General features: G+C 38.7%; 1 protein-coding gene across 1 annotated transcript in view; it reads left to right on the forward strand.

Annotated features, from left to right (window-relative positions):
• Positions 1-20,611, forward strand: part of RAB3GAP2 (RAB3 GTPase activating non-catalytic protein subunit 2) — a 115,095-nt gene that overhangs the window by 73,824 nt on the left and 20,660 nt on the right. Inside the window, exons 18-26 of the mRNA XM_088845540.1 lie at positions 2,934-3,024; positions 5,563-5,690; positions 7,589-7,802; positions 8,134-8,231; positions 16,644-16,749; positions 17,354-17,514; positions 18,531-18,759; positions 20,131-20,304; positions 20,405-20,511. Of these exons, the coding sequence (XP_088701666.1) occupies positions 2,934-3,024; positions 5,563-5,690; positions 7,589-7,802; positions 8,134-8,231; positions 16,644-16,749; positions 17,354-17,514; positions 18,531-18,759; positions 20,131-20,304; positions 20,405-20,511 (1,308 nt within the window). The remainder of the gene's footprint in view (positions 1-2,933; positions 3,025-5,562; positions 5,691-7,588; positions 7,803-8,133; positions 8,232-16,643; positions 16,750-17,353; positions 17,515-18,530; positions 18,760-20,130; positions 20,305-20,404; positions 20,512-20,611) is intronic.

Raw genomic sequence — 20,611 nt, forward strand, 5'->3', positions numbered from 1 at the left:
TCTCTTGAGTTTATACCTTAGAGTGGAATCTCTAGGGCATGAGCTTCTGGCTGGTTGATGATAAATTACTTCTCAAAATACTTGTACTGGTTTACGTTCTCATTGATACTATAGAAGAGGTCCTGTTGCCTCTTATGCTCTCATGGAATAATCAAGACTCGTTACCTCTTCCGGGCTCCTGGTTGTAATATGGTAACTCGTTATGTTACTGCCACTCCTCTTACCCAAATCCCTGCTGTTGCTGCTTGGGTTCTGACATGGCACGTCAGTCCTCAGGCCTGCCTGTGAACTCCGTTTTTAATCAGAACAGAGTTAATGACTGCAGTCTCCCTCAGTTTCCTTGGGGGTGTTGATTCCAGGACCCCCTGTGAATACCTCAGTCTGAAGGTGCTCAAGTCCCTTTATAAAATCGTGTGAGGTGACAGTTGCTCAGTCGTGTCTGGCTCTGTGACCCCATGGACTATAAAGTCCGTGGAATTCTCCAGGCCAGAATACTGGAGTGGGTAGCCTTTCCCTTCTCCAGGGGATCTTCCCAACCCAGGTCTCCCACGTTGCAGGTGGATTCTTTACCAGCTGAGCCACAAGGGAAACCCAAGAATACTGGAGTGGGTAGCCTATCCCTTCTTTAGGGGATCTTCCCAACCCAGGAATTGAACCAGGGTCTCCTGCACTGCAGGCGGATTCTTTACCAACTGAGCTATCAGAGAAGCCCCATAAAATTGTGTAGTATTTGCATATAACCTACACACATCCTCTTGTATACTTTAAATCCTCTCTAGATTACTTGTAATGCCTGACGCAGTGTAAGTGCTATGTAAACAGTTGTAAATACAGCGTAAGTGCTGTGTAAATAGTTGCAAGTATGGGGCAAATTCACAGTTGCTTTCAGGAACTTTGTGGAATTTTTTTCTTTCCGAGTATTTTCAGTCCATGGTTGGTTGAATCCATAGATGAGGAACCCCATGGATACAGAGGGCTGATTACACTTGTTTTCTGATTATTTCATGTGTATTAGTCCTAGCTCCCCAACTTTTTCCTCTTTACCTCTTTGAAGCTCCTTCGAATAGGACCTTACCAAATACGTCATTTTTATAATACACAGCATCTGAAATAGTAGGATGATTTAGTGAATACTGGTTTCTTTCTATCCCTCTTGTTCTATTGTGGCACTCATTTTCTAAGAACACTATCATTTTATTGTAGAACTGACAGCTCTCTGACTTTTAATTGTGTTTTCCACCCCACTGACAGTACTAATTGGTTCTCATTTTCCTTGGGGCAGAGTCTCCATTATTAAACGTGGTTCTTTTGACAGAGTGGGAATGTGGAGAGCAGTTTAGGGCTTCAGTCCCTGGAAAGGGAGGGTCAGAACCCACATAACTCTTCTCATTTTAATACCATCTTTTTTACATCATAGAACAATAAAATCAGGAAACTTTAGAACAGTACAAAATGTTTCCTTAATTTTTTTAATACTACTGAATTTCGTATGAAGCTGTGAATTTTATAAAAAATACTAAACAACTTAATAGTGAAATTTGTGTATTGTTTTACAACAGTTAAGGGAGGAAAGAAACCAAGTTTAGACTTTGAAGACTGAGTAATATTAGTAAGGCAGTGAGCTGCTAACTTGTGTGATAGTAGACACAACAGAGGCAGATGACATTTTCCTAGGTATTTGCCTTTTTCGGTCACTTTCTTTTTGGTCTTGGTTGCAGCACGTAGGATGTTCATTTCAGCGTTTGGGGTGTGTTGTGCACAGCCTCTCTAGTTGCGGCACGCAGGCGCAGTAGTTCTTCTACTCAGACTTGGTTGCCCTGCAGCCCAGCCCTTCTTTGACTAGGGATCAGACCTGTGTTCCCTGCATTGAAAGGAGGATTCCTAACCAGTGGACCACCAGGGAAGTCCCTGGGTCACTTTCCTTATATTCTTCATGCATTTGTCTCATGCTAGGCCAGACCAACCTCCAGAGCCGCCCTCTGCACCTATTTCTCCTCCACAGACACACAGAGTTGTTGTTGGATGAACTCTGTTATTTGTCTCATGCCATATTCGTAGCCTACTTTTTATACTGTTTAATCTCATAATTCAAAATTCAGTTTAACATGCTGATATGAAAGGATAAGTGTGAACTTTAAGTTCTGTGTGTAACCCACCAGTGATTCTGATGTTTGCTTTTTTAGGCATGAAATAATGGTGAAGATTCTTAAATAACTACTAGTGGGCAGGAAGAGAGTAGGCGCGGAGAGGTGGGAAATATATTCATCTAGACTGGCCTGTGGATACAGCCAGCCATGCTGAAGCACAGTAACATAGCAGTAATTGTTGTCAGCTTTTATTATTGGCATGACAGCGGCAATGTCTGCTTTTCATTTATGCATATGTACTACAAACTTAAACTCTTACTGGTGAATAACTTTCTCTCTCTTTGTCTCAGCCATCCTGTTGTACATCAGTTGCCTTCCAAGTTGTTTCATTCTCAGTCTGGACTTTTTGTCATGGTGCTATATTTGGCATGACATGAAATTGATTACATATTACTTATGATGCAACTTCAACTCTCAAATAAGTAATACATCTTAAAAATGGGGTTTCCCTTTGAAACTTGGAGCAGTGACACTATGGGCATAAATGTAAAATTTAAAAACCAAGATCTTTGCCTTGTAATTACGAAAATTGTTCCTTGTCTTTCTTCTGGGTGAATTTCCTGGTGGCTTAGACAGTAAAAGCTTCTGCCTGCAATGTGGGGGACCCAGGTTCGATCCCTGTGTTGGGAAGATCCCCTGGAGAAGGAAATGGCAACCCACTGCAGTACTCTTGCCTGGAAAATCCCATGGACAAAGGAGCCTGGTAGGCTACATTCCATGGGGTCTCAAAGAATCAGACACGACTGAGTGACTTCACTTTCTTTCTTTTTTTTCTTTTTCTTCTAGGCATTGGAAAGCATTTTGGCAAGCGAACGTTTACCATTTTCCTGCCTTAAAAACATCACTCAGACATTAATGGACACTTTAAAAAATCAAGGTAATAAGGTTTGTTTATGGTCTCACCTCAAATTTTATAACTCCGACCATAGAAAGTATTAACTGTTTATGATGCCATCATGTTACCATGATGTGGTAATATATAAAAGGAACAATGTATAAGAAAGAAGAAAACTTATTTCATACCTTTATCACTGGGGACTTTTAAAGTTCCCTGTTCAGTGTATGCTACTGATGTTTCTCTGAGTATGTTGACTCCGTTTCTTACTGTAAATATTTTTCATTTGACTCCATCTATTATGAGGAAAGATAGAATGATGGGAAGTGACTATTGTGATAATAGTTGTAAAGTGTTTTGAAAGCCATTGGCATGTGGGGACAAGATAGCTGGTGGTAAGCAGAAAAACAACCAGGCTGTCTTGCTGTCATTGTATTTTAACTCTCAGTAATGTTGTTTTGACCATGATAATTTTTTTTTTGAATTCTATGCTTTGATTAATGTTTTGTCAGTGTATGGAATCTGTATTTTTTCATCCATTTCCCTCATGAACGGAACTAGGGCTTCCAGAATCACAGACTATGATTACATGACCAATTCAGATGTTTTTTTACTATTCAGAATACATTTGTCTGGAAAAGAATTACATCTGTAACTGTGGGGTTGTAACTCCATATTCTATCCAGCTGAGCTAGAAAACATTTATTCTGAATTCCTAACATCAGTTCAAACTATAGTGTGTGGTATACTGACTTCACCTAGTTGTGACTTTTTGCTTGTTGTGTGAATTATATGAAGCATACTTTTTTGTGTGTGTGGATGGTTTTGAACGTCTTTATTGACTTTGTTACAATACTGTTTCTGTGTTATGTTTTGGTTTTTATTTTTGCCACAAGGCATGAGGGATCTTAGCTCCTTGACCAAAAATCAAACCCAAAGGAGATCAATCCTGGGTGTTCATTGGAAGGACTGATGCTAAAGCTGAAACTGCAATACTTTGGCCACCTCATGCGACGAGTTGACTCACTGGAAAAGACTGATGCTAGGAAAGGTTTGGGGGCGGGAGGAGAAGGGGACGACAGAGAATGAGATGGCTGGATGGCATCACCGACTCTGTGGACATGAGTTTGAGTGAACTCCGGGAGTTGGTGATGGACAGGGAGGCCTGGCGTGCTGTGATTCATGGGGTCGCGGAGAGTCGGACACGACTGAGCGACTGAACTGACTGACTGACTGACTGACCCCCTGCATTGGAAGGCAGAGTCCTAACCCCTGAACTCCCAGGAGGCTTCATATTTAAGCCAGCCTGGAGTGGCTTAATAGATAAAGCATAATATGCTGTTTCAGGGGACTTCCCTGGTGGTCCAGTGGTTCAGACGACTCTACTTCCACTGCAGGGGGCACTGGTTCAGTTCCCTGGTAGAGGAACTAAGATGCCACATGCTGCATGGTATGACCAATAAATAAATAAATAATACTCTGTTGCAGGACAGTAAGCATCCTAATTTTGAAAATTTTTTTAACACATCTAAAGTTGACTTTTAGCGAAAAGAAAACTCCCTTAGTGCATCCAACATGTTAAAAATGCCTCTTTTTAAAAGTATGAAGTGAAAGTGAAGTCACTCAGTCGTGTCCGACTCTTTGTGATGCCATGGGATTCTCCAGGCAGGAATACTGGAGTGGGTTGCCATTTCCTTCTCCAGAGAATCTTCCCAACACAGGGATCGAACCCAGGTCTCCCGCACTGCAGGCAGACTCTTTACTGTCTGAGCCACCAGTGGCATCTCCCTCTCCCCCTAAGGACTTTTTAGAAATGTCAAAAAATTTGTTAAAATTTATCTTGCACTGGGCTGGGAGTAAACCAAACACCATTGTTGGAGTTCTGTAACATCACTAGCTTCAAGTTCTACCCACAAATGAGAATCCTAAAAATGACAGGTATTGAGTATGCTAAATTTTACTGTAGCTGTAAGAACATAGACAATCTTCCATGTTATTGTATCTTATAACAGAGTCTTGCAGTTTTCAGTGTCTGCCTTTATCATACAAGAATGTATTATACAGAGAGTGGGTACTTTTCCAGCATTAACCTTGACAAGAAACCTGACTGATGTAGGTAGAATTCTACTTTTGGTCTCTTTCTCAGCCTCTTTCGAGGATACATGTGTTATAATCCAGTTTCTGGTTGAATATAGTATCTTTGACCACCATGATAAGAAGAACCAGGCAGCTTTCCAATTGTCTTTTCTCAGGGTATGAGAATAATAGACAACATTTGAGTTACGGAGTAAGGGGAGGATATTTTCAAACCTGTTTCCAGAATATTTGTTTAAATTTGAGTACTAGACTAAAATATCTCTTCTGTTTTCTTTTTCTTTTCCCCTCCCACTATTAGAGCACCTTCATTTAAAAGTTTAGACACTTTGCATGATAGAAAAATTATTTTTGACTTCTTAATCTGTTATATTGAAAGCATAGCAATATTATAAAATGGAACATCAATAAATTATGTAAAATTAAGGTTTTTTATCAGTCTGTTCAATATATCTCTTTAATATATTTTTTCTTTCTACCTTGTAGAGCTTGAGTCTGTTGATGAAGGACTGCTACAATTTTGTGCCAATAAATTGAAATTACTCCATCTTTATGAGTCTGTTAGTCAATTAAATACCACTGATTTTCATTCAGATACACCGTTCTCTGATAATGTGAGTAATCCCGTTACTCATTATACAAAATAATCTCTTTGGTTGTTTTTTACTTTTTAATTTATAGTAAAGAAGTACAAATATTAAGGTTTTTTTTTTTAATGTATAAAGGTTTATTTTCTTTACAAGACCCCCTGCTGGCTTTCTGTGCCTTGCTCCTAAATTTATGTTATTTAGGCTTGAATATTGAACTTGTTATTAATCCATTGTCAGTACCTAGAAGCATTTGGTTTTCCTTAACTTCTTTTATAAAATTGCTTCTTACAACTTGTTTTCGACAGGGTTTGCTAATCATAAATATGCAGTGAACGGAAGTAGCAAATTTTCTGTTTCTTTTAAAGAAAATTATTCTAACAAGCAGAAGAGACCAGCTTTTCTGTATTGTTAGTAAATTCATACTGCTGTTGTTTACTACATAATAGAATACATTTTTAAGATAGTCCATCTTACATCAGAGTGTTTAAAGTAATTGTAGAAAATGTTCTATGGTTTTATTCTTCAAAATGTAAAAAAGTGTAGGACCTTGTAATCCTTATTATAGTGCAAGTGCAATATTGCTCATTTCTAGGAGAGTATACAAAATTCCTACTTTCTCTGCAGGGAAATAGAATTTCTCTTGATAGAGAACAGAGAGAAATATTGTCCTCTCTTCCCACAACTACTGTGTGACCGTGGGCAGGTTGGTGGCTTCAGGGTCTCATGTCTTTTACTTTTCTAAAGGAAAATCATTAAAGTGATTTTAGTGATTTGTCAAGTCACTGGTAACGCTTTTAAAAAACATATTTGGTACATCTGAGGGCTCATTGAGTTTTAAAATAGATACCTATTATTGTAAATGTGTATATAGAAATAAACAGAAGTTTTAAACAAAAATGAGAGGTGGCAAATACTGAAAATATTTCCTTTCAGTATTGAAAATAACCTACACATTCTAACATTTTTTTTTTAATCTTTGGTATTACAGATGAATTTTATAAAGTATTCTAACGATCTCCTCATAATACTATTCTGTGAATGCCATGATAAATGACAAGACCATTTTTTAGGAGATTTTGTTCTGCCATTACTTCTCCAATAGTGAAAAATACTTCCAAGCAACAGAAAAGTTCAGGTTGATTAAGTTATATCTCTAGGGTGCCTGGGTTGGGAAGATCCCCCGGAGAAGGGAATGGCTACCCACTCCAGAATTCTTGCCTGGAGAGTTCCATGGACAGAGAGGAACCTGGTGGGCAGCAGTCCATGTGGTCTCAAAGAGGCGGACACGACTGAGCAACTAAACTGCCGCCACCACCAGTAGTAGTATCAGGAGATGTTTCTGCACATCTGATGTGAAGAGTTTGAAAGGCTGGCAGGTTGTATCTGTTACTTTTTAATCTCTACAACCTAGAGAGCCATATAGAGGAAATTTATATGTAGATACAGTGAGGACTGTTGCCTGCTGCTTGTATTTTATAGTGTTTGTGCTGCTTACTAAAACCAGTATTAAATATCAAATAGTTCATTAGTTTCCTCAGCATCACAGGAGTTGGCAGTTAACAACCACTTACTTTTTTTTTGATTAAGCAATAATATATGTTTATTAAAATTCAGACATTTTAGAAGGGTATTGAATAATCTCAAGAAACTTTTCTAAGAATGATACTTTCAGTAATATGTAATATGTTTCAAGATGATTTTATTTAAATAACGTCATACTCGTCAGTTGAGAGTAAAATTTTCAGCAGAGCACACCATAGCTATCACATTAATTAAGAAGTCATTTTTTGCTTATAGTCTTGGATTTTATTTCAGGTGATAATGACAGATATGGCAGATAATGACAGATAATTGACACATAATGGCAGTCATAGAAAGAGAAATGGTCTATTGATAATTTTTTCTTCCTCCCTTAATTTCAGGACTTGGCTGTGTTACTAAGGCTGGATGAAAAAGAACTCCTTAAGCTCCAGGCCTTGTTAGAAAAGTATAAGCAAGAGAACAGCAGGACTGCTGTCCGATTTTCTGATGATAAGGATGGTGTGTTGCCTGTGAAAACATTCCTGGAATATTTAGAATATGAGAAAGATGTAGTCAACATAAAGAACACAAGTGAAGAGGAATATGTGGCTTTAGGTAGGTAGAAGGATAAACTACTTTCTGAATCCTCCCTCTTTTTAAATTAATTAACCAAAGAATTGAATGTATGTTTTACAGTCAACGGAAGACCCTCTGAATAGGTAAGGCACTATCTTATAAAAGTTGTACTGAATTAAAAAGTATACTTAGGAGACAGTGTGAGACATGTAATGATTTGCCTTCTGCTTTAATCAGTTAAGCAAACTGAGCCATTGATTTCCCTTCTCTGCTGTTGTTTTGCTCCTCTAGGGATCTAGATTGCAATTCAGGGAGATTTTGAGTTTGGTAAGCAGCCATTGGTTGACGTGTTTTGTTTTTGTTTTACCAGGCAGTTTCTTTTTTTGGAAGTGTTTATGTGGAGAAAGCTCCACTGAGGAAATGTGTCACACTTTGGAGTCAGCTGGACTTAGCCCCCAGCTGTTGTTGGTAAGGTTTCTTGTTGCTGGATGCTGTTCTTCCTTGTTAATGTCATCTGAAAGTGGCTGTCTCTTTTTTGTTTTGACTCTTGTCTAGAGTGTATTGTAGAGCATACATGAAAACTTTCTAAAAACCATCAAGGAAACATATAGTCGTGTATTTAATTGAATAATATCTGATTTTTCTCATTCTCTGTAAATTATAACCAGCATATTCCAAGGCTGGCCTAAAATAAATTTAGAGTCTGTTGTATATGCATGCATTTACAGTGGACTGGGGTCATCAGAAAAAAATGTTCATATTAGCCTAAAAAGATCTTTCTAGAGGACACAATTGTTTCCTTAAAGCATTATTGAATTATCAGACATTCCCAGACCTTGAATACATGTTAGGATTTAATCTCTGTGCCATAACAAATATAAATAAAAGAATCATCCAGTGGGAAAACTACAGCACTAAATTTTCACCCTTTCTGCAAAGGGCACGGGAGTTGGCCCCATCACTTGTTCTGCTCTTGACTGCCCCCACATGTACAGAGATACACACGTGCACACCCTTTATCACTTGCCCACTCACATCTCAAGTTCTGGCCAGGATTTGGGCCTACCACCTCTGTGAACTTGTTGACTATGCGAACGTTAGATCTTATGTATTTGTTTGCTTATTTTTAACTGTGCTGGGTCTTTGCTACTGCTCAAAGGCTCTCTCTAGTTCTGGTGAGCAGGGCCTACTCTCTAGTTGCAGTGCACAGGCTTCTCATTCTGGTGGCTTCTCTTGTTGCGGAGCACAGGCTCTAGGGCGCAGGCCTAGTTGCCCTGAGGTATGTGGGATCCTCCCAGACCAGGGATCTAACCTGTGTCCCCTGCATTGGCACGTGGATTCTTTATGTAACTGAACCACGATATTTTTTTAATTGAACATGTAAGTCCTTTAAAAATGGATTTTGCTCTACCTCCCTTTGCAGTATGGATGTCAGGAAATACAGTTAAAGGTACACATTGCTTGCACATGGTTGTTCATAAGTGGTTTCATTAATAATAGCCAGACAATGAAAACTGCTCAGTGCCCTTCAGTGGATAAATGGATAAACAGACTATGGCATATTCTTACCATGGAATAACCCTCAGCAATAAAAAGGAATAAACTATTAGTAGAAACAGTAGCTTGAATGAATAAGGAAAATATGCAAATAGAAAAAAAATTTCAAAAAGGATACATACTGCATGATTCTGTTTTCATAACATTCATAAAATAACACAGTCATAAAGACGGAGAACAGATTAGTGGTTGCCAAGGGTTAGGGGTGAATGTCAGGGAGAAGGGTGTGGCTATAAAGCGTTAACAGGAGGGAAATTTTGTGCCAGTGGTAGAGTTGAGTGTCTGGATGGTGACGGTTATGCAGTGCTACACATGATAAAATTGCATGCTGCAAAATGAGTGTTTATATCACTGGTGAAGTTTGAACAAGCTTTATGGATTTTACCAATGGCAGTTTCTTGGTTTTGTGTAAGATGTTAACATGAGGGAAGACTGCAGGAAGGGCCCATGGACCTCCCTGTGCTCCTTTGTGCCACCAGTGAATCTATAATTATTGCAAATTAAGAAGTTTTAAAAAAGGAGATAACTATTAACTATCATTCAAAATTGAGATGCTGAAATAGGTGAACACAGTATACTACTTATTTTCTATTGTGCTTAATCAGTTTCATTTAAATTTTGTTTATGTTGAAACTGAGGTCATTGTTGTTCAGCTGCTAAGTTGTGTCCACCTCTTTGTGACCCCATGAACTGCAGCACACCAGACTTCTCTGTCATTCACTGTCTCCTGGAGTTTGCTCAAACTCTTGTTCGTTGAATCAGTGATGCCATCCAACCGTCTCATCCTCTGTCGCCCCTTTCCCCTCTTGCCCTCAGTCTTTCCCAGCGTCAGGGTCTTTTCCAGTGAACCAGCTGTTCACATCAGGTGGCCAAAGTATTGGAGTTTCAGCTTCAGCATCAGTCCTTCCAGTGGATATTCAGGGTTGATTTCCTTTAGGATTGACTGGTTGGATCTCCTTGCAGTCCAAGGGACTCTCAAGAGTCTTCTCCAACACCACAGTTCAAAAGCATCAATTCTTCAGCGCTCAGCCTTCTTTATGGTCCAACTCTCACATCCATACGTGACTACTGGAAAAACCATAGTTTTGACTATATGGACCTTTGATGGCAAAGTGTTGTCTCTGCTTTTTAATTCATTGTCTAGGTTTGTCATAGCTTTTCTTTCATGGCTACAGTGACTGTTTGCAGTGATTTTGGAGCCCAAGAAAATGAAATCTGACATTGTTTCCACTTCTCCCCCTTCTATTTGTGATGAAGTGTTGGGACCAGATGCCATTATCTTCGTTTTTTGAATGTTGAGTTTTAAGCCAGCTTTTTCACTCTCTTCTTTTACCTTCATCAAGAGGCTCTTTAGTTCCTCTTTACTTTTTGCCATTAAAGTAGTACCATCTGCATATCTGAGGTTGTTGATATTTCTCCCAGCAACCTTGATTCCAGCTTGTGAGTCATCTAGCCCAGCATTTCATATGATGTACTCCACATATAAGTTAAATAAGCAGGGTGACAATATGCAGCCTTGACGTACTCCTTTCCCAATGTTGAACCAATCCATTGTTCATGTCCAATTCTAACGGTTGCTTCTTACCCTGCTGTCAGTGTCTCAGGAGGCACATAAGGTGGTCTGATATTCTCATCTCTTTAAGAGTTTTCCATAGTTTGTTTTGATCCACACAGTCAAAGGCTTTGGTGAAGTCAATAAAGCAGAAGTAGATGTTTTTCTGGAACTCTCTTGCTTTTTCAGTAATCCAACGGATGTTGGCCATTTGATCTCTGGCAATTTGATCAAAGGCTGGAAGAAACAGACCTCACACGTATACCTCAAGCCATATAAAAAAAATTAAGTCCAGTGGAACATAAATATCAATATGAGGTAAAACTACAAAATCTATAGAAGAAAACATCAGAGAAAGCTTGGTTTAGACAAAGGTTTCTTAAGGTAGAAAAGGCATGAGCTGTAAGAGAAAAATACTGATAAATTATGTTTCATGAAATTTCAGAACTTTTTTTTAAAAGACTGTTAAGAAACTGAAAAGGCAAGTCTCTTTTACAAAACACAGATCTGAGTAATGCATTGTGTCCAGGTTGTACAAAGAATTTGTACAACTTGATAATGAGACAATACAGTTTAAAAATGAGCGAAGGATTTGAACAGATACATCACCAAAACATATACATACAAACTGCAAATAATTACCTGAATGATGTTCAGGAATTAGCCGTCTGGGAAATGCAAAAATAAAAGCATGATGTCCTCTGTCCCAGAGAATGACTAAAACTTAAAAGACTGACATATCCGGTGTTGATGAGGTTGTAGAGCAATCAGAATGCTCAACACAGATGATGGAAATGCAACTTAATACAACTGCTGTAGAAAACAGTTTGAAAGTTTCTTATCAAGTTGAACATAGATTTACTGTAAAATCCAGCAGTCTCACTCCTAGGTACTTAGTCAAGCGCAATGAAAATGTATGTTTGCGTAGACTTGGAGTAAACTATTTACAGCAGCTTTTTCACTAATAACCCAAACTGGAAACAACCCAAATATCCAGTAATTGATAAATGGATGAAGTATGGTGTAACCATACAATGAAATGAACTACTGATACGCAGAATAACATAAATGAATCTCAAAAGCATTAGGCCAAGCGAACAGATCCAGAAACAAAAGAATACCTACTGATGATTTTAGTTGATTTTATATGAAATACTAGAATAAGCAAAAATAGAGTAACAAAGGAGATGAATGTTTGCTGGAGGTTGAGAGTGGGAGTTGGAGATTGACTCAAAGAGGCACAAGGGAACTTTGGGTGGAGACGTACTTTATACATTCATTGGAAGGACTGATGCTAAAGCTGAAACTCCAATACTTTGGCCACCTCATGCGATGAGTTGACTCACTGGAAAAGACCCTGATGCTGGGAGGGATTGGGGGCAGGAGGAGAAGGGAACAACAGAGAATGAGATGGCTGGATGGCATCACCGACTCGATGGACATGAGTTTGAGTGAACTCCGGGAGTTGGTGATGGAGAGGGAGGCCTGGCGTGCTGTGATTCATGGGATTGCAAAGAGTTGGACACGACTGAGCGACTGAACTGAACTGAATGGTATTTTTTATCCCACTTAAAATTAGTAAACTTTACTGTAAATATATATGTGTGTATGTGTGTATATATGTTACAATGTGATAGAGTGATGTGTGTGTATGTATGGAAAATTTCTCTGCTTTAAACCCATCAGGCTGTGACTTGTATTATTGTGCTACTAAATTTCTAAAATTGGCTAAAATTTAAACACTTTTTAAGAAATCATCTCTTATGAGACCATTTCACACATTCCAAATGGCTGAATTCTTTTTCCTAGACAAATGTTTTATGGCTGGGTTTTATTTTTAAAGTATTTTTGTTTCAAATGTAATAGAAGATACTGTATTTTTTAAGTATTTTAAAAACAATCAGTTTACTCAATTTAGTTTACTTAATTTGTATATTAGTCACTCAGTCATGTCCAACTCTTTTTGACCCCATGGACTGTAGCCTGCCAGGGTCTTCTGTCCATGGCATTCTTCAGGTAGTAATATTGGAGTGGGTTGCCATTTCCTCCTCCAGTGGATCTTCCTGACCCAGGGATTGAACCCTGGCCTCCTGCATTGTAGGCAGATTCTTTACTGTCTAAGCCTCCAGGGAAGCCCTTAATTAATTTATAATTAATTTTTAAAAATCCTTTGAGTGCAGAATAAAAAGGAGAAATTGATAAGACATTTTCACTTAAAAGCTGTAATAAATGGGAAGGGAAGAGGGATCTTCTCTTGGGGGAAAAAAAAAAGCCCAGAAATTAAAGTAAGAAACTGAGTATACAGTACGACTAGCTTTTAAAAGAGCCCACTTGGTCATTGTGGTGACATTGATTAGACAAACTGGCAGCCCAGGCACTCACACTGCTACTCAACCATCTGGCTGTGGGAGGATACAGTGCAGGGGTTTGTACACCAGGCAGTAGGTATGTTTTCCGCTTATATCTTGCTCTTTCCCAAAGCAGTTAATACCAGTGCCACAGTATAGACCAGTGACATTTTCCTGGAGTTATTAAAATTCAAGTCGTTTTTGTTAAAGAGAATATAGATTAGCATCTATTATTTAATGTTAAAAGAGTAACAGACTTTCAGGAATATAGACATATAACAGTCATGAATAAAAAGTGATAGGTCTTTCAGCAAAATCTATTACTAGTGTTTTAAAGGCATATTATTTGAAATGCTAGCTCTTTCTATTCTTTCCTGATCGATTATTTTCTGAATTCTTTCTTATTCTGAAATATTTGAAAAAATAGTTTTATTAGAATTATGTACATGAAAACAGTTGGTACTTATAATCTAGGTTGTATACATTTTTTAATTTGAAAAGGTTTCCCAATCTAGCATAATCACAGATGATGTCATTCACAGGCGACAGCTGATAGTTTTTCACAGAGTTTAAAACTATCCTCAATGGAATTGTATAAAGTTTCAGATTCTGTAACCTAAAACAAACCCTAGTTTTCAGGAAAGACTAGGAAATAAGGCTCATCCAAACGACTGACAAGATAGATTTCTTTGAAGTATAGGCAGGCAAGCTGACAGATGGCTTCCTCACACTATGTATGCCAGATTTCCATTGAGTGAAGGACTAAAACATTAAGGATATAAATGATATAGGAGGATATTTTGCAAAAGGTGAAGCTCATTGGGCTTTAGAGGCACCCACCAAAGAGCCCTGGAAGTTTCTATTTCTTTCTTAGGTTGAAGTTCTAACAAGTCTTAGATACTCCTTGATTAGAGGAATTTAGTACATTTCCATTTACGGATTCTGTTATTCAAAGTCTTTTGTTCAGATATCATCTGGTAAGATGTCAGTTTGTGACATTTATATGTGAATTAACAATTATGAAACAGCATGATTCACACTTCAGTGTACAGATCTCTAATACAAATGTTTGCATTATGAATACTACATAATCTAACAGTCTCTGCTGAAGTATTTTGAAGATGTGTCTTATTTTGTACACACCAGTTGTGAAGATGGTAACCTTCCAGGCACCGTCTTTTCCTGTTGTGTATGTCTGTGTGTGTATTCTACGAGGCATCTACGTTCCTCTCTCTATTCTCTATACTTTGCTTATTTTTCTCCTTTCCCCTTAAGTTTTCCTGAAGTTTAGAACATCTTTCTGTCACTTACATAAGTGATTCTAAAATTGTCTCATCCTGTTCTAAAGACGCCCACACCGACTTTCTACACATAAACAAAAGAGTAACTGGTTTGGAATATTTTAAGTTTAAAAAAAACAAAGAACACTCTTTAGAACACACTTTTAGATTACCTAGAGATAGGGCAAGAGATAGAAAGAGCAGATCTCAAAGAGACACGAAAAGAAGAGTTAAGCAGAAGAACAAGGTTTTTGTTTGTTTCAGGACTTGCTAAATGTAGTGATGGATGAGGAAGTGGTTAATTTAAGAAAAAATTCAAAGAGTGCAGTGAGAAGAGAGAGCGAAGACAAGACATTTAATTTGTCTAAACATAATATAGTTTAAAACAACCCTTTGGATTGGCAATCTTTGTGAGCACTTTGAAACCCTTACTGTTGGGGACATGAAATCAAACTTTGAGAAACACAGTGCATTAGAAACCTGGTGTACTCTTAACATAACCCCTGGACATGCATTTTGTCTCCAGAACTAATCAGGGTGTGTCAAATGGCAACCTGGCCATGAGCCTAGTAGATAAATTCTGCCACCTCCCCTCATTTCCTTTTAATTTGCTTCACAACATGTGTGTGCAAGACACTGAGATGAAGTAATTTTCACGATTCTGGAATGTCTCTGTTGTCCATGCAGGCAGTTCATTTTTTTTAGCCTGCCTTGTGGTTATAAACAGTGGTGCTATATGAGATTAAGAAGAAGTTTAAAACAGAGGGAATAACGTTGATAAATGGCTAACATCAGTCAAAATTTTGTGGATGACGGAGGATATTACGTAGCAAGTGGAATGAACATGGTATAATACGACCCCATTTTTGTGAGGGTGAACCCCCATCCTGTCCTCCCTCCATAATGCTTTCTGTGTATCTTAACTTATGAAGGCAGTTAGTGGCTTGGCTCATAATAAGCTCTAAATAACCATTAGCATTGATGTTAATACTGTCATTGTCTTATGAATATGAGGGCAAATATGAAAGGACATATCCAGTTTTAAAAAAATGAAAAGGTGTATGGATAGGATGAAGTATAAAGGAGGCTAATAAAGGGAGAGATGTGAAAGGGTAAAAAAGAGACAAGTTAAACCACAAAGGGGAGACATAGGAGAGAGTGTGTGTGTATGTTTTTATATTTATACAGCCAGGCAGATCTAGGTTCAAACTTTAGTCCCAAGTCAGTAAGGAAGTTATTTTTCCTTCTTATCGTTTGTAAAACCCCAGTAGTCAGCCCTGCCCCAAGAGGTGGTTGTTATCGAATTGGAAGATACGCCTGTCAGGTACTTATCTGCCTTGGGTCATTCTCCTGAGTTAATTTCCTTCACACACTTCTCCTTCAGCTTCCTACTCTTCTTAATTTTGAAAATTGTATGTACTAATGTGTTTAAACTGATAGTCAACCTTTCATTTTATTAGAGCTTTTTCTTTTTTTTTACATAAAGACATTGCAGAATTATAGGCAATCAAAACCTTTAACACACACCAGCACTTAACAGATGTGACACTATGCCTTTCAAATTTTCATTAGCCCAGAATTATCTGTGTACAAATTTTATGAACCCCAATTTTAAAAATTTTAAGTAGATAGGCTCATTCTTAAAAATCACTCTGTTGATTTAAGTGCTTTTAAAATCTGTTTCTCGTGACTCAGTGATTTGAAGATTGGAGTTTGATAGTATTACGTACTCACCAACCACTGCCAAGTTCCCCGTTTCTTTGCATGACCAAGGCCAGGGCTAGAGCCACAGCTCCAGGCCCTCTAATCATAACCTGCGGCCAGCCTTCTGTGATCCATGCTCACTGGCGGTACCCTCTCTGCCGATTTGCTCTTTAATAGAAGCTTTCACTGAAGAGTAGTATTGAACCTAAAGAAGTGGTGGAAATGGGGAGATTTTTATCCCCAGCAGATAAGGAATCTATTAAGGTAGACAGGCTACCTTGTTCCTTGTTCCGCTCCTCTCACTACATCATATAACAAGCAAGCACCTCCCAACCAGAAAGACTGAACCACTCATGAATACACATGTGGTCTAAAATTGTACAAGATTTTGTTTATGGTAAATATTTTTTTTACAATAAAGATTTAAATCTGATTTCAGTCTCTGCTCCTGAGTGTTTGGCTTTCTAAGGAAAAAGATATTTTGGACAAACCACAGGCTGTCTGCTGTCTGCATACGATGCTGTACCTCCTGAGCAAGATGAAAGGTGAGCACGGTGGACGCTGAGGTTTGGCTCCTCGGGAATGTGGTCTCCACTCCCAGAAACAACCTTCAGTGTTGAAATTCCACAGAAACAGGGAGGGAGAATACTTCCTCGTAACAAAAGGAGACTAGAAGGTACAAAACATTTCACTAAAGAGACTCCTTTATGTAATCATAGAAAACTCTTAATACATTCAGAGTGTGCTTTATGAAAATTAAATTTACATTTTGCATCAGCATCAAAAATGATAGTGAACAGTGTGTTTTCTGAGTTCAGTGAGGTGAATTGAATGGTCTTTGGTGGAGGTAATATTTTTCTTACTATTTTTGGCATGATGAGAACAATAATCTGTTATATTAAAACATTCAGTAGTAGTTTTCAACAATGATGAAAGTATTCCAAACAGATCTACAATCGATTCAGAGCAAGATGCCTAAGAGCGTAAATGGAATGTTAAGTGTTCTGAATAAAGATTTATTTTTCCAGTTCATTCAAAAATATACACATGCATCAATGGGAAACTTGGTTTTAACATTATATTTAACATCAAAGGTTTAAAAAAAAAATTGCCAAGCTAAGAGTTTCTTTTTTTCCCATTTGCCTGTAGTGGCCATCGAAGAGACCTGGGATTCCCAATCAGTGTCCCCTTGGTGGCAACAGATGCGCACAGTCTGTATTCAGTCCGAGAACAACGGGGCTGCACTGTTGTCCGCGCACGTCGGGCATGCTGTCGCTGCCCAGATATCCAATAGCTTGACCGAGAAGAAAGTGAGTGGGCAGGGGGGCTCCCCTTCAGCAGGCTCCCCGATCACTTTCCCCTTCTGGGCTGCATTGTCTTCAGTGTGTGGAATGTCTGGGATTTGAGATATGTGTCAGCAGGATCTTGTCTGTCTCTTGGAGATAGGGGTTCTTCTTCAGTTGTTTATTCAGATGACAGGCGTCCTTGAACCTAGTCTCCACACAGCATAAAGGGAGAAGCACTGGAGTCAGGGCAGAGACCTTGTGTTCGCAGCTGGTGGTCTGTGGTGAGTGCCTTCAGAAGGCAGGTCCTCATTCAAAAGGCTCAGGGTTAGACAGCCTTGTTTCTCAGATTTCTTTCAGCTCTTGGTTTCTACAGTTGTATTTATATGCCTCTTTTAGAAACAAGGGTGGTTTTGGCACGTAGTGTTGAATGACTCAGATGAAAGCTTTCAGTAGACCTTTTACTTTGTGGCTTTTCCCCATCTCTTGAAGACTAAAATTTATTTAAGACAAGATTAATGCCCCTTGTATCTCATGGTGAATCAAATAATTTTTTCTAGGGGGATGTTGCATTAAATTGGATAGGATACTTAAATAGGTCTGTAGAGATTCACTCAACATTGTCAGTCTCAGTAGTTTGGGGCTAAATTCGTTTTGACTGGTTTATGATGTTTCTAGTAATGGAGAGAGGGAAATTTAAGATCCATTTTTTATGTTGGCTGGTACATTCTGAAGAACTGTCGGTATCCGGGAACTCTTGCAGGGATGGGCCTGAAACCTTTGCAGTGCATGTTGGTTGAATCACAGACCTCACTACAGGTCTCTTCATAAATGTCTGAACTCCATCAGCATTGCCCCTAAGTCTCCAGTCTACTCCTCACCCTCATGTTCCATCCAGCCAAGTAGTAATGTTTGTGTACCAGCATCTGTATTTTGCTTTGTGATGTATCCTGATGATCCATCAGCTTTCATGTTAAAAGTTCATTCAAGTTAATGTTGATCCAGACTCTTAGCCAGAGAATCAACTGGGCGTTTTCTGTTAGTTTTCCCAAACAGTTTCAGGAACTGACTTGGAAGCCCTCACTGATTCCTGGGAGGCCCTTTCTCTTGACACGGAATACTGGAAACTCCTCCTGAAACAGTTGGAGGACTGTCTCCTGCTTCAGACTCTGCTTCACAGCAAAACGAACACCCGGACCTCCAAAGTGTCTTCTCTGCAGGCTGAGCCGCTCCCGAAACTTTCTGTGAAAAAGCTGTTAGAAGGAGGAAAAGGTAACCTGAAGTTATTTGAGCATTTGTAGCCATAGATCTATATTTTTATGGTATGAGCTTTCTGGGGCTTTGTTGTTGTTGTTTCTAATAGAAATAACTGAAAGAATAAGGAAAGAAAAATACACTCAGATTTTAAAAGTAAATAACCCACCACATACCTCTTCTCAACATCCAAGGCCCATCTCAAATGCTGCCTCCTCCAGGAAGCCTCTCATGACCCACTAACTGCGAATTTTCTCTTCTTCCTCCTAATATCCATGGAACTTTATACCTCACTTTCAGTGCATCACTTTCTGCTATTCCAAAGTCATTGGATTCCTGTGCTTAAACATCTTGTAGGACCACAAGTATCTTAAAATATTGGATTTATAATGACATACTTCCTCTCCTTTTTACCAGCATCTCTGTCAGACATTTGATACTGGAATGACTATTTCTGGGTTTAAATACTGGCATTTATGGTTTTAATTTAGTTAACTCATCTTCTTATTCTATATAACATTTGTGAACATTTCCAAATTGTAAACTCAAACTATCCTCTGTTCTGCCACCTGGTGAAAATGTAGGAATACCATTTTAATATTAACTTGAGCAATAGGATCAGGACTTGATCCTGGAATGGGAGTTATCAAATGATTTAGAAGCCAAGCATAAGAAATTAGATCACCTGGCACACTCTCATTTATTTCCATTGATAATCATGATTTTGTATTCTTGTTGTCAAAAAGGTTTACATTTGAAGAAAAATAGGAAGAAAGACTGAGAGGAAAAGTTTTAATACATTACAGAAGCTTGTATTTATTTTGGGTAGTAGGCAGGACTCTTCATCTTGAATGCTTTTTATGATTTATAACTTTCTGGACTATGTTGATGCCTGAAACATGGTATAGCATCATGCCATTGATTAACTATGGCTAAATTTTGCCCTCAGATATTCCATAGAGGCAAGTTCTTGACTATTAAAATAATATTTTGCCCTAAGAAGCCTTGACACAAGTATCATGCTAATGAGTTTGTTTTCACTCATGCTTAAATGAAAGCATTTTAAAGATGTATTCATGCCTTCATCTGTGCCTGGTTAAATGCAGTTTGAATTTGTGGACATTGAAGGTATTGTGTATAGACATTAATATTTAGCAAATATTTTACAAGAGTGTAAAGATGCCCTTAAGAGATCCAGTATCCCACTTGCCTTCACATGTTGAGTGGTACATGGCGACACTGCTGTAAATCTCATGGCTTTGGGGTCACTTCAGGCTTAACCCAATGTGGCACTTAGGTCTTCGTGGGGACGTGGAAATCTTGCATTCTGTGGGCTCCTTTTGGCAAATGCTGCCAGTGTTCATTTTCTTTCTTGTCTCCAAACTGTAGGTGGCATTGCAGACAGTGTAGCCAAGTGGATATTTAAACAGGACTTCAGCCCCGAAGTGTTAAAGCTGGCTAATAAAGGAAGAGATGCAGAAAACCCAGATGAACCCAGAGAAGGTATTAACCGAGGTTTATTTGAGGTGTCAGAGGTGGAGATGGACTTGGGAGCCATTCCAGGTAAGACATAAACACGAGTAAACAGGAAATCCAGCGTGAAGAAGGCAGCTGGAGCTCTCCTTCAGGCAGGAGTAATACATTGCTGTCTCCTGACTTTCAGACTTGCTGCACTTGGCCTACCAGCAGTTCCCTTGTAGCCTCGAGCTGGACGTGCTGCACGCACACTGCTGCTGGGAGTACGTCGTGCAGTGGAATAAAGACCCGGAGGTACGACTCTCGTCACCTCTTCCATGGGACTGTTCCCTTTGCTTATAGACACTTGACATTTTCCCCTTTGGAATGTCTCCACGCTAAGAGCTATACAAGG

This window comes from Moschus berezovskii, chromosome 17, assembly GCF_049115385.1.
Source record: "Moschus berezovskii isolate FMDL1 chromosome 17, NW_MosBer_1.0, whole genome shotgun sequence".
NCBI lineage: Eukaryota > Metazoa > Chordata > Mammalia > Artiodactyla > Moschidae > Moschus > Moschus berezovskii.